Below are 21,017 nucleotides of genomic sequence, written 5' to 3' on the forward strand. Positions count from 1 at the left end.
TTATGATAAAAACTCTCCAGAAAATGGGAATAGAGGGAACCTACCTCAACACAATAAAGGCCATATATGACAAACCCACAGCAAGCATCATACTCAATGGTGAAAAACTGAAAGTATATCCACTAAGATCAGGAACAAGACAAGGATGTCCACTCTTGCCACTCTTATTCAACGTAGTTTTGGAAGTCCTAGCCACAGCAATCAGAGAAGAAAAAGAAATAAAAGGAATACAAGTTGGAAAAGAAGAAGTAAAACTGTCACTGTTTGCCAATGACATGATACTATACATAGAAAATCCTAAAGATGCCACTAGAAAACTACTAGAGCTAATCAATGAATTTGGTAAGGTTGCAGGATACAAAATTAATGTGCAGAAATCTCTGGCATTCGTATACACCAACAACGAAAAATCAGAAAGAGAAATTAAGGAAACATTCCCATTTACCACTGCAACAAAAAGAATAAAATACCTAGGAATAAACCTGCCTAAGGAGGCGAAAGACTTGTACCCAGAAAACTATAAGACACTGATGAAAGAAATCAAAGGTGACATAAACAGATGGAGAGATATACCATGTTCTTGGATTGGAAGAATCAATATTGTGAAAACGACTTTACTACCCAAAGCAATCTACAGATTCAATGAAATCCCTATCAAACTGCCAATGGCATTCTTCATAGAATTAAAACAAAAAATTTTACAATTCGTATGGAAACACAAAAGATCCCAAATAGCCAAAGCAATCTTGAGAAAGAAAAATGGAGCTGGAGGAATCAAGCTCCCTGACTTCAAACTATACCACAAAGCTACAGTAATCAAGACAGTATGGTACTGGCACAAAAACAGAAATATAGATCAATGGTAGAGGATAGAATGCCCAGAGATACGCCCTGCACATATGGACACCTAATTTATGACAAAGGAGGCAAGAACATTCAGTGGGAAAAGACAGCCTCTTCAATAAGTGGTGCTGGGAAAACTGGACAGTTACATGTAAAAGAATGAAATTAGAACACTATCTAACACCATACACAAAAATAAACTCCAAATGTATTAAAGACTTAAATGTAAGACGAGACACTATAAAACTCTTAGAGGAAAACATAGGAAAAAACACTCTGACATAAACCACAACAAGATCTTTTTTTGACCCACCTCCTAGAGTAGCGGAAATAAAAACAAAAATAAACAAATGGGACTTAATTAAACTTAAAAGCTTTTGCACAACAAAGGAAACGATAAATAAGACGAAAAGACAACCCTGAGAATGGGAGAAAATATTTGCAAATGAAAGAACAGACAAAGGATTACTCTCCAAAATATACAAACAGCTCATGGAGTTCAATATCAAAAAACAAACAATCCAGTTAAAAAATGGGCAGAAGACCTAAATAGACATTTCACCAAGGAAGACATACAGATGGCCAAGAGGCACATGAAAAGATGCTCACCATCACTAATTATTAGAGAAATGAAAATCAAAACTACAATGAGGTATCACCTCACACTGGTCAGAATGGCCATTTTCAAAAAATCTAGAAACAAATAAATGCTGGAAAGGGTGTGGTGAAAGGGAACCCTCCTGCACTGTTGGTGGGAATGCAAACTGATACAACCACTATGGAAAACAGTATGGAGGTTCCTTAAAAAACTACAAATAGAACTACCATATGACCCAGCAATCCCACTACTGGGCATATACCCTGAGAAAACCATAATTCAAAAAGAGACATGTACCACAATGTTCATTGCAGCACTATTTACAATAGTCAGGACATGGAACCAACCTAAATGTCCACTGACAGATGAATGGATAAGAAGATGTGGCACATATATACAATGGACTATTACTCAGCCATAAAAAGAAACGAAATTGAGTTATAGTGAGGTGGATGGATCTAGAGTCTGTCATACAGAGTGAAGTAAGTGAGAAGAAGAAAAACAAATACCGTATGCTAACATATATATATGAAATCTAAAAAAAAAAAAAAAAAGGTACTGATGAACCTAGTTGCAGGGCAGGAATAAAGAGGTAGACATAGAAAATGGACTTGAGGACATGGGATTGGAGCGCGAAGCTGGGGTGAAGTGAGGGTACCATCAACATGTATATACTACAGAATGTAAAACCGTTGGCTGGTGGGAAGCAGCAGCATAGCACAGGGAGATTGGCTCGGTGCTTTGCGATGACCTAGAGGGGTGGGATAGGGAGGATGGGAGGGAGGTTCAAGAGGGAGGGGATATGGGGACATGTGTATGCATATGACTGATTCACTTTGTTGTGCAACATCAACTAACACAGTATTGTGAAGCAATTATGCTCCAATAAAGATTAAAAACTTTTTTTAAAAAATGGATAAGCAACAAGGACCTACTGTATAGCACAGGGAACTCTGCTCAATATTATGTAACAACCTAAATGGGAAAACTAATTTGAAAAAGAATAGAAAAAAAAAAGGTAGTGTATTTAAGTGGACAGGAATCCACTGATGATCCATAAAATGTATTCACACACACACACACACACACACACACACACACACACAAAATCAATCAGTGTAATTCATCATACTGACAACAAAAAAGAGAGAAAAGTCATATGAGCATCTTGATAAATGCAGACAATTTTGATAAAGTTCAATATCACTCATGATTTTTTAAAAAAAACAAATAACTCCTACCAAACTAGAAAAGAGGGAAACTTTCTAAATCTGCTAAAATCTATCTACAAAGGACCTATAACAAGCATCGTAACTAATGGTGAATTATTGAAAGCTTTCTCCCAAGACTGAGAATGAGACAAGAATGTTCACCATCACTACTCCTATGTGACTGGAGGGCCCAACCAGTGCAAGGAAGCAGGAAAAAGGAACAAAAGGCAGAGGGATAGGAAAGGAAGAAATAGAATGTAGGCAATCGAAAAGAATCTAAGGCAGACTCCTAGATTTAATAAATGAAGTTAGCAAGACCATGGATATATGATCAATAAACAAAAATCAACTGAATTTCTATAAATCAGAAACAAACAGAAAATACAATTTTAAAATTACTGTTTAAAACACCATCAAAAACTTAGGAATAAATCTACTAAAAGATGTGAAAGACCTTTTAGCTAAAAACAGCAAAATGTTATAGAGAAAAAAAAATTAAAGACCTAAACACAGAGAGAGATATACCATCTTCATGGACTGGAAGACTCAACATTATAAAGATGCCAATTCTCCCCCAAACTGAACAATAGACTCAACTCAATCCCATTCAAAATCCCAGCGTGTGTGTGCATGTGTGTGTGTGTAGACATTTATAAGTTGATTCTAAAATTTGTATAGAAATAGCCTAAAGTAGCCAAGGCGTTCTTAAAAAAGAAGTGATGGGATCTTGCTTCTCAAGATCGAGTTATAAAAAGACTGCGCTTTCATCTTGGGTTCTCCCTCTCCCTCCCTCCCAGAAAGCTTACCCTGGGGGAAGCCAGCCACCATGTTGTTAGGCAGCCCTGTGCAGAGGGCCACACGTTGAGGCCGCCAAACCAAATGAGTGAGCTTAGAAATGGGTCACCCCTGGCCAAGCCTTCAGATGAGACCGCAGTCCTGGCCAACAGCTGATGATCATTCCAGTTTACCTACTACAGAGGGGTTTCCCAGGACATGGGACTTTTGCCACTAAATCCGGGACAGTCCCGGGCAAACTGGGATGGTTGGCCACCCTCCTGACAGCTTGGCTGCATCCTCACGAGAGACCTTGGGCCGAAGGCACCCAACGAAGCTGTACCCAAATTCCTGATGTTTGTTCTCTTCAGATGCTGTTTTGCGGGACTGCCGTATGCAGCGAGATAACTAAGACAGCACTGCACAAAATGTGATGGTAAAAAGGAGGATGCCCATACGACAAGGTGCCCAACTTCAGTGCTCATCAGTGAGACGCAAATTCAGATTACAGCAAGCTATCGTGACACGCCCACCAAAACGGCTGAAATTTTAAAAGACAGAGAACACCCAGTGCTGGCAAGGATGTGGGGCAATGGGAGCTCTCATACACCGCAAGTGGGAGTCGGAGGTGGTACAGCCATGTTGGAAAACTTCTGGAAGTACCTACTAAAGCTAGATATACACACATTCTAAGTCCCAGCAATTCTACTCTTAGATCTACATCAAGAGGATGCGTCATCCGTCCACCAGGAGACACATACAAGAGTGTTTTTAAAACAATGGTCAGGAGAACCTAGGGGCAAGACGGGAATAAAGATGCAGACCTACTAGAGAATGGACTTGAGGATATGGGGAGGGGGAAGGGTGAGCTGGGACAGAGTGAGAGAGCGGCATGGACATATATGCACTACCAAACGTAAGGTGGATAGCTAGTGGGAAGCAGCCGCATAGCACAGGGAGATCAGCTCAGTGCTTTGTGACCGCCTGGAGGGATGGGATAGGGAGGGTGGGAGGGAGGGAGATGCAAGAGGGAAGAGATATGGGGACATATGTATAGCTGATTCACTTTGTTATACAGCAGAAACTAACACACCATTGTAAAGCAATTATACTCTAATAAAGATGTTAAAAAAAAAAAAAAGAGCCAGAAAAAAAAAAAAAGAGTGTTCGTAGCTGGACAAGACCATGGGGATCAGTTCTCTGCCAGCAACAGAGGCCTCTGTGGGCCATCATCCTGCACTTAACGGAAATCTGGGCAAAAGGAAACCACGTTGGAGCTATTGATCAAGAGAGCGGAAGCTGAGGTCTTCAGCCACCCCAACGGAGAAAAGATGAGAGACTCCCGTTCTCCCAGGCCCCTGGCTCTGGCTGAGAACTGGTATTTTCAAAGTGTTTTCAACCCAGGGAAACTTCTATTCAAGTAAACTCTCAGGCTGAATCTGGGTATATAAAAATGACAAAAATAGAGGAGCCCTGGCTGACGTGAAGGCCCTCCCTTACTAGCTATGCGCCAACTGGGCAGACCCTGATTCCCCCCCCGGAAACTCAAGTACTTATCTGCCAACCCCAAGTGTCCTGAGGCTGGGTTTGCCCCCTTTCCCCCACCCCAGGCCCCAAGTCCCCCTCCACTCACCTCAGCTCTGGGCCTTGGACTATACCAGCCCGTCGTAGAGGGACAGCGCCTGCACGATGGACGGGTCCGCCTTGGATCCTTCCTGGAACTCCTGCAGCGTCAGCTTCCCGTCGGCATTCTGCAAGCAGAGAGAGGAGGGTGAAGGTGAGGGGACAACCAACCTCCCAGGACAGGGGCCTCTGCCCTGGGCCCTGGACACTCCCTCCCCAAGCCTAGCCCAGGGCTGCTTCCAAAAGAGCTTCCACAGTTAAGTCAGGAGGGAGGCAAGGCAGCTCGTTAGGTGGGAGGGGTCAGGCATAGACAGACCTGGGCACTTCCTGGCTGGCTGACCTTGGGCACGCGACCCACCTCTCTGGGCCCTTGTTTCCTCATCTGGAGACTGGAGGGAATTGAACGGCTTCTTCAGGGCACTGAGGTGAGCACTCCTTGAGCTCAAGCTGTGTAAAGTGTTCCGCAGACCGGAAGCACCCGATAACTCCACAGTTAGCATCCTCGCTGCTGTTCATCCCCACAGAGGGTGTTAATCCCACAGGGCTGAGAGCCTGATGCATTTCTCTGGGGTCACCCTTGGGAGGGCATTTAAGCCATCCCCCGGGAGACCTACAAGGAGGCTGGACGGAGCCCACGTAAAGGGGCTTTAGTGGGTCTCTTGCAGAAGGAAATGGTTTGGGCCAGAATCCCTTCCCCTGGAGGATCTTTTGCAAGGAAACCCGTGAGAGCAAAAGAAAAAGGCCTTGGAAGCCACCCACAGCCTGCACCCAGAGAGAGAGATGGTGACGAGGTTTCCACAAGCTCCGCAGGCAGACCTTGAGGGTCGTCCACCGTGGGCCCCGTTCACGCTATGCGTGTGCTTGGTCTCACGGGGTCCTCACAGCCGCTCTCAGAAGAGGGGCTGCTCTGCTTTCTCTAGATCCTTCAGGTGTAAGGTTAGACTGTTTATCTGAGATGTTTCTTGTTTCTTGAGGTAGGATTGTATTGCTATAAACTTCCCTCTTAGAAGTGCTTTTGCTGCATCCCATAGGTGTTGGGTCGTCGTGTTTTCATTGCCGTGTGTCTCCAGGTATTTTTTTATTCCCTCGTCGATTTCTTCAGGGGTCTGTTGGTTAGTTAGCAGCGTATTGTTTAGCCAAAGGGGGGCTGCTCTTATCACCACTTCACCGGTGAGGAAGCCGAGGCTCAGTCAGCTATCCAGGGCCCCCTGGCTGCTAACTGGGGAAGCCAGATTTACACCCAGCCTGACTACAGCGTGGACTTTGCTTCCCCAAATAAGGGTTGTCTGAATTGGGGGTGCGGGGGATTTAACACCTTGGTGTTAAATAACATTGAACCGCCCTGCGATAAGTTAGTCTCTGCCGCACTCTATGGACACATCTTCTGATTATTATCAGCTGCCCAGCGTGGTCTGAGCCTCTGTCTCTTTACTGCCTCTCTGACATACGATCTCACTTTTTTAAATTAAGGAAGTAAGGCCTCAGGCTCAAAGCTTTCAGGGCAGGCACCTGTACCTAGCCAGAATGTAATAATAAGCCCAAGGTCACTGTTCATTTGAATTCTTTTATTGAAGGCAAGCAATAGTGGGTTTCCTTACCATCTTGATATCAAATTCCAGTTTAAAACAAAGTTATTTCCAGTTTAAAAAAAAGTTTGGTATAAAGAAGGGTTTCTTTTTTTTTTTTTTTTTTTTTGCGGTACGCAGGCCTCTCACTGTTGTGGCCTCTCCCGTTGCGGAGCACAGGCTCCGGACGCACAGGCCCAGCAGCCATGGCTCACGGGTCCAGCCACTCCGCTGCATGTGGGATCTTCCTGGACCAGGTCATGAACCTGTGTCCCCTGCATCAGCAGGCGGACTCTCAACCACTGCGCCACCAGGGAAGCCCTAAAGAAGGGTTTCTTAACCTGGGGTCTGAGAACAGAATTCAGCAGGCCTGTGAACTAAAATGGGAAAAAATGAGGTTTTTCTTTTCACTAACTTATAACTGAAATTTAGCTCTTCCTTCCATAATGAATCTAGGTAACGATCTCCCACAGAACCAGCAGTACCTGTGGCTTTGTCAACTGTGGGGAGGGAGGCATTTTTATAACACTCCACGGTTGCTGTAGGCATCACCTGTACATATCATCGGTTCGAAACTGTGGGGTGGTTAAACCACTGTAACTCATCATCCGATGTGTTCAGAAAGAAGCTCATATACCACATCACAAATTCTTTAAAAAAAAATTTTGATAGCTGCATTCCAAAATAGCTTCCTTTTTAATCCTGTGGATTTTATCTGATGCCTTAAAACCATTACTCTAAGAAGTCCACAGACAACTTCTCCAGAATGCCCAAATTTCTTGTCCATGGCAAAGAATTTAAAAGGTTAAGAATCTTGGGACTTCCCTGGTGGCGCAGTGATTGAGAGTCCGCCTGTCGATACAGGGGACGTGGGTTCGTGCCCCGGTCCGGGAAGATCCCACATGCCGCGGAGCGGCTGGGCCCGTGAGCCATGGCCGCTGAGCCTGCGCGTCCGGAGCCTGTGCTCCGCAACGGGAGAGGCCACAGCAGTGAGAGGCCCGCGTACCTCAAAAAAAAAAAAAAAAAAAGAATCCGCCTGCCAATGCAGGGGACACAGGTTCAAGCCCTGGTCTGGGAAGATCCCACATGCTGCAGAGCAACTAAGCCCGTGTGCCACAACGACTGAGCCTGCGCTCTAGAGCCCGCGAGCCACAACTACTGAGCCTGCGTGCCACAACTACTGAAGCCCGCGTGCCTAGAGCCCATGCTCCGCAACAAGAGAAGCCACTGCAATGAGAAGCCCACGCACTGAAACGAAGAGCAGCCTCCGCTCTCGCCACAACTAGAGAAAAGCCCGCGCACAGCAACAAAGACCCAACGCAGCCAAAAATAGATAAATTAATTAATTAATTAATTTTAAAAAATAAATAAAGAATCTTAGTTTCTCAAAGAGAAAGTGCTGGACAAATTTACTTAAAACCCTGGATGTCTGAACGGGACGGCTGCCAACCGGACCAGTGGACGTCACACCAGGTGTGCTGCCTGCCTCGAGCCAGGCCTGTAGGTGGTCAGTGGCACCTACGGGAGGGGTCTCACCTTGTCCATCATGGCGAAGATTCGGTCCACCCGCTTCTCGGGGGTGTTCTCCTCCTCGGGGAGTTCCACGGTGTTCCCCTGCCAGGGACAGACAAGGTGGGGGCTGGCTCCTGGCACTCTGGGCTTTGGGCCCTTTTCCCAAAAATATGCTCCCCAGACCTGGGCAGGTTCCAGATGAGGACCCCCTCTGCCTCCCACTCCCTGCAATGTCCCCCGCCATCTGTAATTCTGCTCCAGAACCTCGCACCCACCCGAGCCCCCATCTGCCAGCCCAGCTGGAGATGTGCTGAGCGGCCCCAGGCAGTGACCCTTACCTGACCAACGCTTGCCCCGGTCAGGAGAGCAGTCCCACGGGGTTGCCTCCTCTGGGACAGGCCCAGTCACTAAATTTGATGCCCCTACTGCCTCCTCCTACCCCATAGGACCCGGGCCTCTCACCACCATCTGGTAAATGGCGTCCACTATATCCAGCATCTCGTTCCTGGTGATGTAGCCATCGTTATCCAAGTCGTAGAGCTTGAAGGCCCCTGCGGTCAACCAGCCAGGGCAGAGTGACCCCCGGCCCGGGGAAGGGGGTGCTGCTCCCCACCCCCCCCCGCACTGCACCACAGCCCCATTACTCATCCAATCAATGAATATTTACATCAAAACAGACGGGACACGTGCACGCGCACGCACGACAGGAACACATGCGCCGTTTCAACTAGGGTTATTAAAAAAAAACTAAATATAAAAAGGAGCGGGGTGGGGGGACTTCCCTGGTGGCGCAGTGGTTGAGAGTCCGTCTGCCAATGCAGGGGACGCAGGTTCGTGCCCCGGTCCGGGAAGATCCCACATGCTGCGGAGCGGCTGGGCCCGTGAGCCATGGCCGCTGAGCCTGCGCGTCCGGAGCCTGTGCTCCGCAACGGGAGAGGCCATGGCGGTGAGGGGCCCGCGTACCGCAAAAAAAAAAAAAAAAAAAGGAGGGGGCACTGAATCTGCGAGAGCTGAGGCTGGAGCTGGAGCTGTGGGAGGGAGGGGACCCCAGGAGGAGCCCTAAAGGCCCCCCTCTCCTTCCCCATGCCCCCGCCTCTGCCTCCTTTCAGCCCACTTCCTTTCCACAATTACACTGTATCCTGCTGGGATCAACTTAGAAAATAAAATAATATGCCTGGGGGGGAGGGCAGGAGCTTCTGCATAAATAAAATCCTCTTTTATTCCTAAAAAGAGAAAGAAAAAGAAACTGTCGCGTTTTCTCGGTGCTGATGCAAAGCAGTGGAAGTGTCTCAGTGGGAAGTGAGCTCTGGCCCAGCTGCTTTCATCTTCTCTCCAGATCCCCTCTCGCAGCAGCACGAGCCTGCACACTCTCCCCTCTGAATCCTTCTCTCATCCCTCCTCAGGGCCTCGCACATGCTGTTTCCGTTGCCTGGAACCCTCTTCCCTCCTCCCTCCCTGGCACCTTCACCCTTCCCAGCTCAGCTCCCGACTCATAACAGGGTCAGTTCCTCTCCTGTCGGTTCACACTTCCCTCTTCCTGCCTCCGCTGCAGTTTTCTGGGGTCTTTTGGATAAGGTCCCTGAGCTAGACTGACAGCCGCGAGGGCAGGTGCCCGTCTATCTGATGCACCCGTGGGTCCTGGCCTCTGCTCAGCACTGACACGCGGCCGTGTTTGGTCAACATCTGTTGGGTGAACCAGTAAATAAGTGAATGAATGAGATCAGTCATCAAAACAGCCTCCTAAGTAGTGGATCCAGCCCTGGAACCAGGTCTTTTAACTCCACGCTGTCCTGCCCGAGGTCCCATGTCTGCACCTGCTCGGATGCCCCTTTGCTCCCGCCCCATCTGTCCACGCATCTAAGGAAGACACGTTCCTCCTGCCTGGCCTCCTCCAAGAAACTGCCTCTGACCTGGAAAGGCAGGACATCTGTGCCACTCTCAGCCCCAGACAGATGACCTGGCCCAGGTAGTTGGCCTCCCTCCCGCCTGGGACTGCCCAGTGGCCGCCCCATAGAGCCCAGGGGGCAGGACTTACACCGCAGCTTCTCATCCAGGGTTCCCCTCGAGGTCACCGACAGCGCCTGGATGAACTCAGAGAACTCAATCCGCCCATCCTGCAGGAGAGAGGGGAGTGGGGGTGGGCCTCAGTTAGCGCTGAGTCACCTGGTCAGGCTGCACCTTGGGCAGGTGGTGACGGGCGGCAGCAGGTACCAGACACCCAAGTGGAGAGTGCGGGAATGAGGGTGATGAGAAGGAAGGGGATGGGGAGAGGGTAGGATTAGAAATGGGAAAAGAGGACTTCCCTGGCAGTCCAGTGGTTAAGACTCCGCGCTCCCAATGCAGGGGGCACGGGTTTGATCCCTGGTTGGGGAACAAAGATCTCACGTGCTGCATGGTGTGGCCAAAAAAAAAAAAAAAGAGGGAAAATCCAGGCAGGAGGGACAGGGAAACGGGTGAGACCAAAGGGAGAGGCTGACACTCCACATCTGGTGGGAGGAAGAGGGACCCTCTGGGCAGGAGTCCCTTTCTCCTGCCCAGAAACCCCTTCCTCCTCGGCCTTGAACCACAGGCTCAGAGACTTTAGAAAAAGGTGGGGCTCTGGACTGTTCAATCCTATTTATTTTGCAAATAAGGAAACTGAGGTCCGGAGAGGCCAGAGCTCTTCCCAGGGCCAGGCAGTGTGATCGTCCGCTGAGGCCACCTGCGGAGAAAGCCAGGGCGTGACAGAGCAGAAAAAATCCGAGTGCCCTACAGCACGGAGCGGGGAAACAAGTTACAGTACGTCCACCTTGAATACAAGTGAGCCAGGAAACGTGCCAGCGTGGCACAGAGTCTGGAGGACCGCAGATGCCCCAGTGGTGGATATGCCAACTGTCAGGGTGGCCATCACCAGGAAGGGACACGCTGCAACACGGATAAGCCTTGAAAACACGATGCTCAGTGAAAGAAGCCAGGCACAAAAGATCCCGTATTATATGATTCTCAGTTTCCTCATCTGCAAAATGGGGGCAATTAAAAGGCATCCCTACAGGTAGTTGGTTGTAAGGTCTCACTAAAAATAATCCACAGAGCAACTAAGCCCGTGTACCACAACTACTCAGCCTGCACTCAGCCTGCACCCACGAGCCACAGCTACCGAGCCCGCGCACCTAGAGCCCATGCTGTGCAATAAGAGAAGCCACCGCAGTGAGAAGCCCGCGCACCGCAACGAAGAGTAGCCCCCGCTCGCCACAACTAGAGAAAGCCCGTGCGCAGCAACGAAGACCTGATGCAGCCAAGAATAAAATAAATAAATAAATTTATTTTTTAAAAAAATCCACATAAAGAGCGTAGTACGTAGTAAATGTTCAGTAAATGTCAGTTGTGATTATAAATCCTGTTATTATCCCTGGCGGCATCTGCATTTTGTGCTTGTAAGGAAAGGGTCAAGGTATACACATGTGTGCATGTGTGTACACGTGTATGTCTGTGTGCATGGTATGTGTGTGCATACACAGATCTCTGTGGGTTCCTTGTGTGTGGGTGAGCTCCTGCAATGTGTATACCTGCGTGCATTTGTGTACAATGAGTGCATGTATGTGTGTGTGCATGCATGCATTTGTGTGCATCTGTGTATAAGCACGTGTGGGTGTGCACACACGTGTGTGCGTTTGTGTGTATATGTGCGTGTGTGAGCGCACACGTCTGTGTTCCTTCTCTGGAATGCAACATCAGCAGGACAGCGTGGGTGTGGAGCCGCGCAGGCTGCCGCAGGAGGGAGGGGACTCCAGGCTGGCACAGGCCCTGTCAATTCCCAGCTCACCTTGTTTTCATCAAAGACGTTGAAAACAAATGTGGCGAACTTGGTGGGGTCTCCAAACGGGAAGAACTGCTTGTAGATCTTCTGGAAGCCCGCTGCATCCAGCTGCCCGCTGGGGCAGTCCTTGATGAAGCCTTTGTACCTGGAGGTAGAGGCCAGGTGAGAGAGGGTAAAGGAGACTCCAGCATCACCCACCTGCTGGGAGCTCCTGCCCAGTGCCCTGAAAGCCTGTGAGTCCCTGTCCAGGGAGACAGTGCCACACGGGGTTGTGAGCACAGACCTGGACTCCACAGGCATGGACTCATCCCACCTCTGCCTCTCGCTAGCTGTGTGACCTGGGACAGGTGGCCACACCTCTCTTAGCCTCATCTGTCCCAGAGGGATAAGAGTCACTTGGCCACTCAGCCCCCTGCTCCACACAGGTGACTAAAACAAAACTTGCATGAACGACCTCCCGGAAGTCCCACACTCGCACAAGGTACTCCCCCCTCCCCGACCCTCTCCACTGAGCCCCTCCCGGAGCCAGGCAGGCTGGTGGTGCTGGTGGCGCTGGTGGGCAGAGGCACCATATGGGGCCGGCAGCTGGCTCCTCCCACATGCCTGCACCCCGCAGTGTGCACACACCCGCTCCCCTGCCTCTGTTCCCAGAGAACTGTGTAAACGACGCGGGAGCCGCCCAGCAAGCTCGGAGGGCATCCTGGTGGTTTCCAACTGGACCTGTCCACCCTGCATTCCCAGTGCCCAGGGACCCTCCAGATACCCGGCCAGCTGATGGCAACATGGCTTTGCAGCCCAAACCCCAGTCCTGCCATTTGCTAGCTGCATCCTCAGGCAGGTGCCTTCACCTCTCTGAGCCTGACTCTCCTCATCTATAAACAGGGACAGCTTTCACATCCATCCTGTGGGGACTGCGTGAGATGATGATGCAGCATACTTGGCACAGGGCTGGACGTAAAAAATAAGCAATGGCATGATCTTTAGTATCATGACCTCAATGTGTTCTTTTATTTTTTTATTTTTTATTTTCTTTTCTGTACACGGGCCTCTCACTGTTGTGGCTTCTCCCGCTGCGGAGCACAGGCTCCGGACACGCAGGCTCAGCGGCCATGGCTCACGGGCCTAGCCGCTCCGCGGCATGTGGGATCCTCCCGGACCGGGGCACGAACCCGTGTCCCCTGCATCGGCAGATGGACTCTCAACCACTGCGCCACCAGGGAAGCCCCAATGTGTTCTTTTAAATCAATTCATAAGTTGGCTCCTGCGTGTAGCTTGGCAACTCCAACCAGGACATACATTCCCCTGAGGAGGATTCCCAGCACAAAGGGGGGCTAGAGAGAGGGGTCAGCTATTATCAGCTACCAGCTGCTACCTCTGCTGGACCACTGTCTGCTGGGAACTTTGCAAACCTGATTCTCCTGGAACGCCCATAACAGCCCTATGAGCCCTATGATGAAGCCCCCCCCCCCTTTTTTTTTTTTTGGCCACGTGGCTTGTGGGATCTTAGTTCCCCAACCAGGGATTGAACCTGGGCCCCAGCAGTGAAAGTGCGGAGTCCTAACCACTGGACCGCCAGGGAAGTCCCAAGCCCATTGTAAAGATGAGGAAACTGAGGCTTCGAGATGGGGAGATCTGCAAGTCCTTGCAGCCCAGACTGGAGCCGAGGTGGGGTTCAGAGTAACCACTGATGGGGCCAGATGCTCAGAGACACGGGCTCGCTGAAGATGTCCCCTCCTTCCAGCCCCCCTGTTCTCTGGTCTACCCAGGGCCACTCTCCCGTCACGTCCCGGGAAAGTTGCTGGTGGCGCCGTGACTGAGGGCCGTATACACAGAGAGCATGTGGAGAAGCCACTGTCCCTCCACCCATCAGAGAACAAGCTAAGGCGCCCAGGCTGGGTGAAGGGACACGCAGGGCACCGGAAGTAGGGAGCCTTGGGAATTCTGAGGCCTAAGTGATCAAGGTCAGATGTCAGAAAGAAAGCAAGACAAGACTCTTGCTAACATGTCAGCGGTTCCTTAGGGGTGAGGGCGAGGCTGGGAGATGGAGTGGGGCGTGGCGTTGCGCTGCCGTAGGCACCCACTCTCCCGCAGAGCTCCCCAGCAAGCATGAGGCTGTAAGAAACGGCTGGGCCTGTGCGCGCCTCCCCACCCACCCCCTGGGGCACCTCGAGGGGCCAGAGGCCCAGGGAGGCGGTCCCGGCCCAGTAACCAGGATCGCTGCCCCATCTCGCCACCACCTGCACCTCTGACGACAGCCCCGTGCGGGGCACTGGCCTAAGCCTTCGTGGGCGGTTCCTCCTGCAGTCGCCACTCAGCCCTGCTCAGTGGGTTCAGTGATCCCCATTTCACAGATGAAGGCACTGAGGCACAGAGGTCAGGGCCCCTCCCACAGCAGGTACCAGAAAGGAACTCGGCCCCTCCGGGTCCCTCCCCTTGAAGCCTCCTTCCCAGCTGGGTGTTCCAGACTCAAACCTTCACATCTGGGCCAGGACGCAGAGCCAGAGAGGAGCGTTTCAGAGCCTATTCTGGTCCATGACCCCAGGCCCCTGGGCAGGACGGGTCCCTGGACAGGAGGAGGGAACAGGCCCGGCGCCAGGCCGTGATGACCACAGTGGGGCACAGCCGGCTCTGGAGGCCAGAGGGGGGCCATCGCTTCCCCTTGTGTCCCCCAGAGCCTCCCATTTCCCCACAATGGCTGTGTGTCACTTGAGTAATTTGAAAAGATTATTAAAAACAATAAAGGGAGAACAAAAGGTGCCCAGAGGCGTCTTGAGGCCCGGCCCCTGCGGGCGCCTGGCTCCTAGGAGGGAAGACAGTGCAGGTGCCGCAGCAGCGGGAGCTGTCAGTGCTGTGAGCACCTGTGGGGGGCCCTGAAGCTTTATTGGGGGCAGGTGGGTACAGGCAGGCTGGCCTCGGTGGGGAGCCTCCAGGGGACTATCTGGTTTCCCCTGCAGAGACTGTCACTGTGGGGCCCCAGCTCCCTTGCTGCCATTAGCAGCAGGCCCACCCCCTCAGGGGCCCAATCGATGAGGGTTTGCTTCAGCCTGACGGCCCCGCCTCCTCTGGCCACACACCCTCACCGCCCCACACCACCCATATTCCACACCCTGCCGCACTTTCCAGAGCTTGCCATGCCATCCAGCCGCCAGGCCTTTGGGCCTGCAGGTCCCTGTGCCTGCTCATCTGCTCCCCCATCCCTTGAACGACCCCAGCGCAGCGTGAACCACGCTGTGTCATGTTTGCCACCAGGCTGTGTCCTCCACCCAACAGTGAACTCCCAGTGCCCCGACGCCTTGTACATAACGGGGGCTCAGTAAATGTCCAGTGAGCTCAATGAATGAGTTGAATGAATGAATGAATGAATGAACGAATGAACACACAGAGAGGGGGAGAGGCCAGGTGTCAGGCGTCTTCTTCCTAAGCCCTGGGCACCGTGGTCAGAACCTGAGAACTCCATGCAGATGGTTAGAGCACCACAGATATACGCCCACCCCTCTGTGGATTGATGGGGAACTGGGGGCCCAGAGAGGGAGAGAGACTGGCCCAAGGTCACACAGCAAGTTAGCAGCAGATACAGGGCTCACACCCGGGACTCCTGCCTCCCAGGCTCCCTCTTTGCCAGGCTGCACTGGCCCCAGCCCCATGGAAAGCCAAGAGCCTGCTCCCCAAACATTGCATAACCCCATCCATCGTTCATCATCAGAAGATGGGGGGCACCCTGTCTCGCTGGAGCAGAGGGGAGGAGGTCTGTCCCAGACGCCCCACTTGCCCCAGGCCCCAAATTTGCTCTTCAAGTCCTCACAGCTCTGAGGCCAAGACTTCCTGCCATGGTCCGATTCCGAGGTGCAGCCCAGCCCCCGTGGTGGGCCGAGCCAGGACACTCACCCAGGCACACACCCCCACCGACACCCCACCCCACGGCAGGCACCCAAGGGACCTGCGGCTTAATAACAGAGCTCTTGAGACCAGCCTGAGCAGGTCGCAGCACGGGTCTGGGGCAAGGCGGCAGTGACCCCGGCCCCGCCACGGCGCAGGCCTGGAACATGGACGACTCGCTGACAACCGCCGTGGCTCCACCACGCGGAGCCTGTGCGCCCGGTCGGCCTGGAGCAGCTGCGCGGGCGCGGGGTCCTTTACAAATATGAGAATGACCCAGAATTAGAGAAGATCCGAAAAGAGAGAATCTACTCCTGGATGGACATGATAACCATAGGCAGAGACAAACTGCCAAGTTACGAAGAAAAGACCAAGATGATTTACAAGGAGCATTTACTCCTGGACGACAAGATTCGCGTCACCTTGGTCGGCAGTGGGTACTTTGACGTGAGCGATAAAGAGGACAGGTGGATCCGGACCATCATGGAGAAAGGAGACACGATCATTCTCCCTGCCGGGATTTACCACCGTTTCACACCGGACGAGAAGAAATACGAGAAGGCCACGCGGCTGTCTGTGGGAGACCCGGTGTGGACGGCATACAACCGGCCGGCTGACAAACTTCGAGGCCCGGAGGCAGAACCTGGAATCGCTGGCGCAGACAGCCTAGCGGTGCCCTGGGGCCTCGTGCACCCCGGCCCCCCTTGTGAAGGTTCCCGATGTGATGGCAGCAGAAAATCTGTCATTTTCTCCTTGCTTTTGTGTTGTAGACTTGAGGCTAGGTGAGCTTTCGTCTGCAAGATCGTTTGATCAGAAAACATTTTAATGGAAGGGGCTACAGAACTTGTTCGTACATGGAAGCACCTGTGGAAAGCTGGGCAAACGCGTTCATTTTCTCTGATTCAGGATCAGGGGTCAGTGGCCCTGTGTCAGCTGGTGCCTTCAGCTCTGACCGAATGAATTTCATCTCCCCAGATGCAGCCGTTTAGCTGCGCCATCTGGACAATTTTTGGACTTTAAGCAGATACCAGGCGAGGCCATGCCTGCCTTGTGCAGAGGGGTGACAGTGGATGACAGGACTGGGCAGAGAAAAGATGCTTTTCTCCCAAAACATGGGGGAAGCTGGGGGGCGGTGGGGTGCCGTGGGGGACGAGCTGGCATGTTAGGGGGACACTCGCTTGCCTAGGCCACTTTCTTGTTCAAAATATAGTAGCTGGGGCTTCCCTGGTGGCACAGTGGTTGAGAGTCCGCCTGCCGATGCAGGGGACACGGGTTCATGCCCCAGTCCGGGAAGATCCCACATGCCGTGGAGCGGCTGGGCCCGTGAGCCATGGCCGCTGAGCCTGCGCGTCCGGAGCCTGTGCTCCGCAACGGGAGAGGCCACAACAGTGAGAGGCCCGCGCACCGCAAAAAAAAAAAAATATATATATATATATATATATAGTAGCTGCCTTAATGTTAAAAGAAAACAAATAAAAATTTTAAAAATAACAGAGTTCCTGCCCAAGAATTCCATCCCAGGATGACTGGGAGATGTACGTGACTGCAGCCCCATCCTTGACCCAGGCTCAGGTTCCAACAGGCCTGGGCCTCTCCCTCTCCCCGCCCTCACCCCCTCTCTCCTTCAGACACGCTGCTGCCTGGAAACCTGCTCTGGGGCCTGCCCTGTGCTCCAGTCCTGGCCCATCCTGTCTCACTGTGAGAGGGGCCCGAGCACACCCCTTCCCTGCAATGCCCCCCAGTTTCCCTGCTGGTAAAATAAGTGACTTAGACTAGATCAGGGTTTTTCCACCCACGCCACTGACATTTGGGGTCAGATGATTCTTGGTCATGGGGGTCTGTCCGGTGGTTTACCGGCATCCCTGGCCTCTACCTGCTAGATGCCAGGAGCACCCCCGCCCCAGGTTATGACAACCCGAAGTGTCTCCAGACAGTGTCAAATATCCCCCCAGAGCAGAATCACTCCAGTGGAGAACCACGGGGCTAGATGGTCTCTGGGGACCCCCACAAAGCGGGGGAAAGGGTCTTCCCCAGTGTCTGCCTTCCAGTGATCTGCAATTCTGAATAATAGGGACCTACTGAGAGCCGGGCACGGAGCTATGTGATTTCCAGGCACCATTTCACCAAATCGTCTCAACAGCCCCAGGAGGGGAGGATTATGATGCCCATTGTACAGATGGGGAAACTGAGGCTGGGGGCTGTTAAATCTCCTGGCTCAGGGCCTTCACACGGCATTTCTTTTGCCCGGCCCACTCCTTCCCCTCCTCCTTCCCCCTTTTTTTCTTGGCTTCAGTGCATCTCCCCTAGAGAAGCCCGCTCTGGCCACCCAAGACCCCAGTATACACACTGGTTGACACACTCACAGCACCCTGTCCCTGGCCTGGGCCTCGCAGCTGTGCCTGTAGCCTGTATGATGCCTGGGCCAGTGAGTGCACCACAGGGTCCGTCAGGGCAGGAACCCCGTCTTATAGCTCACCCCGAATCTGCAGGGCCCACTGCAGGTGCTCAGTAAATACCTACTGGAGCTGCACAGCTAGCAAATGGGGAGCCACAACTGGACCCTGCCGCCGCCTCTGTGTGCGGCCAGTCAGCAGCGAGGCCCGAAGCCTCCGTGGCCTGCTTTCCTCAGTGCCTTCAGCCTGACTCCAGACCAAGGGTGGAAGCAGCAGTAATCCTGGCACTGTCGCTGGTGCAGGTTAGGCCGGGGAGGGGGAGTGAGGCACAAACAGCCTTCTGAGGAATTTATATGGAGACCACCCCTCCCACAACCGTGTTCAAGAGCAGGGGTCTCAACTCTCTTTGGGGATGGGAGGAGAAGCTGTGGAACCGAGCCTGGGACGTGGCACGGCTCCTGAGCTCCACACACCCAGTTTCCAGCCACCAGAGCACAGGTTTTCGGCACGGTTGACTGTGCTTGGGAACCAGCTCTCCACGATGGGGTGGAGACGAGAGAAAAAAATCCCAGATTTGACAACTGCATTCTTAAGCCTCTTTAAGAGGGAAAGGGGAAAAAAAAAGAAATCTGTCACTTCATAAAAACACTGAAGGCTGAATGCCACTTATAAAACACTCCCGACTCAACGCTGGGCTTCCTCCCTGTAAGCTTCCCACCCCGCCTCTAACCGCCACTGCGCCAGCCTGTGTGCCCCAGGGGACTCCAGCACCTCTTCTCCCCCAGTCCCTGCTGCCCCCAGTGCTGGCCATGGGCCTGGTACATAATAGGTGCTCAGTCAAGACTTACGGAATGAATGAACCAACAAATGAATGAAGGAATGAGTGAGCGGATGAATGAATTAGTGAAAGAGTGAGAGAATGAATGAGGGAGTGAGCAAATGAGGGAGTGAGTGAATGAATGAAGGAGTAAGGGAGTGAATGAGGGAGTGAATAAATGAATGAAGGAGTGACTGACTGAATGAATGAGGAGCAAATGAGTGACTGAATGAATGAGGGAGTGAATAAGTGACCGGATGAATGAATGAATGAGTGAATGAAGGCATGAGGGAGCAATGAGGGAGTGAATTAATGAATGAATGAGTGATGAGTGAATGCATGAATGCACGCTGGCCATGAGGCACGGGTCCAACTCCAGCTCAGCATCCCCGTTCTCTGTGGCCCCCAGCATCCCCAACGCCGCCAGGGCCTTGGGTCCCCAAAGGCACCAGCCTGCTAGGACTTTCTGGAATTCACTGCTTGCAGTTCCCACAGAGCCTCGTCCTCTGGGACCCAGCTTGAAGCAAGCCTCGCATAGCCCTCCATGCCCACCTCCCTCCCCGCCAGGGTTAAGTGCGGCAGATGCTGCTCTCCGCAGTGTGGAAAGTGGGAAGTAAATAGACGGATAAATAATAAAGCGTAACCCCCAGCTGCAATGAGGGACTGCCACAGCGGCCCTGGTAAACTGTTCTCCCATTATCTCTTCAAACACCTCCCTTCCCCCGGCATTCCCCTCCCAGCTCCCTGGAGACCTGCCTTCAGACGATCCTGGAGGAGGGGCTCGAACACATCCAGGAGGATGAGGCCTCTTCCCCGCTCCTCTCCCCTCCCCCATCTCTGTCCTCACCACGTCCCCCCATCCTCCACCGCCTTCAGCTCTGTGGGGTTTCCCAAAGCCAGAGCCAGCAGAGCTGAGCCTCAGTAGCCCAGGCCGTGGAGGCCAGCAAGCTGGACCCAGACTCCACACACACACACAGAGCTGTGAGACCCAGGCAAGTGTCTCTGCCCCTCAGAGCCTCAGTTTCTTCATCTGTAAAACGGGCTGTTCCTGGACTGACCCCACGGCATTGGCGGCGGCCTCCTTACCCACAGCTGTGACTGCGGAGGAGGGTCCAGGATTGACAGCTGGCCCCGTGGAGGCGGCTGCAGAATTCCTCCTGCTTCCGCCCACTTTTTGTTACAATACCATCGGGTTATTTGGTTATTATAAATGTAACAAAAGCATTACAGACAACTTGTAAAATAGAAAATATAAGAGAAAAAAGAATACCCATGATGCCACCACCCCCAGCACACCCACTTCTAGCCTCTGGCCAGTCTCCTTTCCATCTTCTTTTCCCTCCACTATCTTCATCATGGAACTGTGTTGGGGCACTATTTGTGCCCTGCTGTTCCCCCTTGGGATGGCGTTCCCTTCACCCTCCAGGTGATCACAATTTCACGGTCGCCTTTAAGGGCCTGGGACCTGCTACAGTTTCCTAGTCAGTCCCCACCGAGGTTCCCGACCTTCCATTGTGGTGAATGGAGCTTGGTCAAGAACAAGGGATCCGGTGGGCAGGGGCCTCGGGCTGGCTGTGGACCTGACACTGGCCCCACCTCCTGACGCCCCAGCCTCCTCCCGTCTCTGCCAAATACAGAGCTAGGAGCAGCAGAGATGACACCATGGGTGTCCAGCATGAAGCCGGGTGTGAGGTGAGCGCCCAGCTGGCCCGGCTCAGGCATCACATCCCTGTGGCCTGGTCTGCAGTCCTGACCACCTGGGGCCTCAGCTCTCCTGGAGGACCTGGGATGTGCCCAGCTCTGCTTCTGCTCACTGGGTGGCCCAGGACAAGTAACAGAGTCACAGAAGACCCCTGGGTCTGGTTCCTATTCTGGGGAGCAGCTACTGAAAGTCAGCACCAAACAAGACGATCCTGTACCAGGCTGGAGAAACAGGGGCAGGGTGGTCAGTGCAGACCTCTCCCAAGAGGTGACATTGCAGCGAAGATGCCAAGATCTGGGGCAGAGGG

The 21,017-nt window shown here is 52.4% G+C and overlaps 2 protein-coding genes across 2 annotated transcripts in view; one reads left to right on the forward strand and one right to left on the reverse strand.

Moving 5' to 3' along the window:
* The window catches only part of NCS1 (neuronal calcium sensor 1), a 61,228-nt gene that overhangs the window by 11,948 nt on the left and 28,263 nt on the right, over window positions 1-21,017 (reverse strand). Inside the window, exons 3-7 of the mRNA XM_027104532.1 lie at window positions 11,929-12,067; window positions 10,162-10,240; window positions 8,589-8,677; window positions 8,151-8,228; window positions 5,060-5,177 (exon numbers count right to left, since the gene is read on the reverse strand). Of these exons, the coding sequence (XP_026960333.1) occupies window positions 5,079-5,177; window positions 8,151-8,228; window positions 8,589-8,677; window positions 10,162-10,240; window positions 11,929-12,067 (484 nt within the window). The 3' untranslated portion in view covers window positions 5,060-5,078. The remainder of the gene's footprint in view (window positions 1-5,059; window positions 5,178-8,150; window positions 8,229-8,588; window positions 8,678-10,161; window positions 10,241-11,928; window positions 12,068-21,017) is intronic.
* Window positions 15,793-16,468, forward strand: LOC113619589 (1,2-dihydroxy-3-keto-5-methylthiopentene dioxygenase-like). Its single transcript, XM_027104533.1, is given in 2 exon segments — window positions 15,793-16,416; window positions 16,418-16,468. Coding segments are annotated over 2 exon segments (351 nt in total). The 5' UTR covers window positions 15,793-16,116.

The sequence above is a fragment of the Aethalodelphis obliquidens genome, unplaced genomic scaffold (genome assembly GCF_003676395.1).
Source record: "Aethalodelphis obliquidens isolate GAN/ISIS:26980383/991018 unplaced genomic scaffold, ASM367639v1 scaffold7, whole genome shotgun sequence".
Taxonomy (NCBI): Eukaryota; Metazoa; Chordata; class Mammalia; order Artiodactyla; family Delphinidae; genus Aethalodelphis; species Aethalodelphis obliquidens.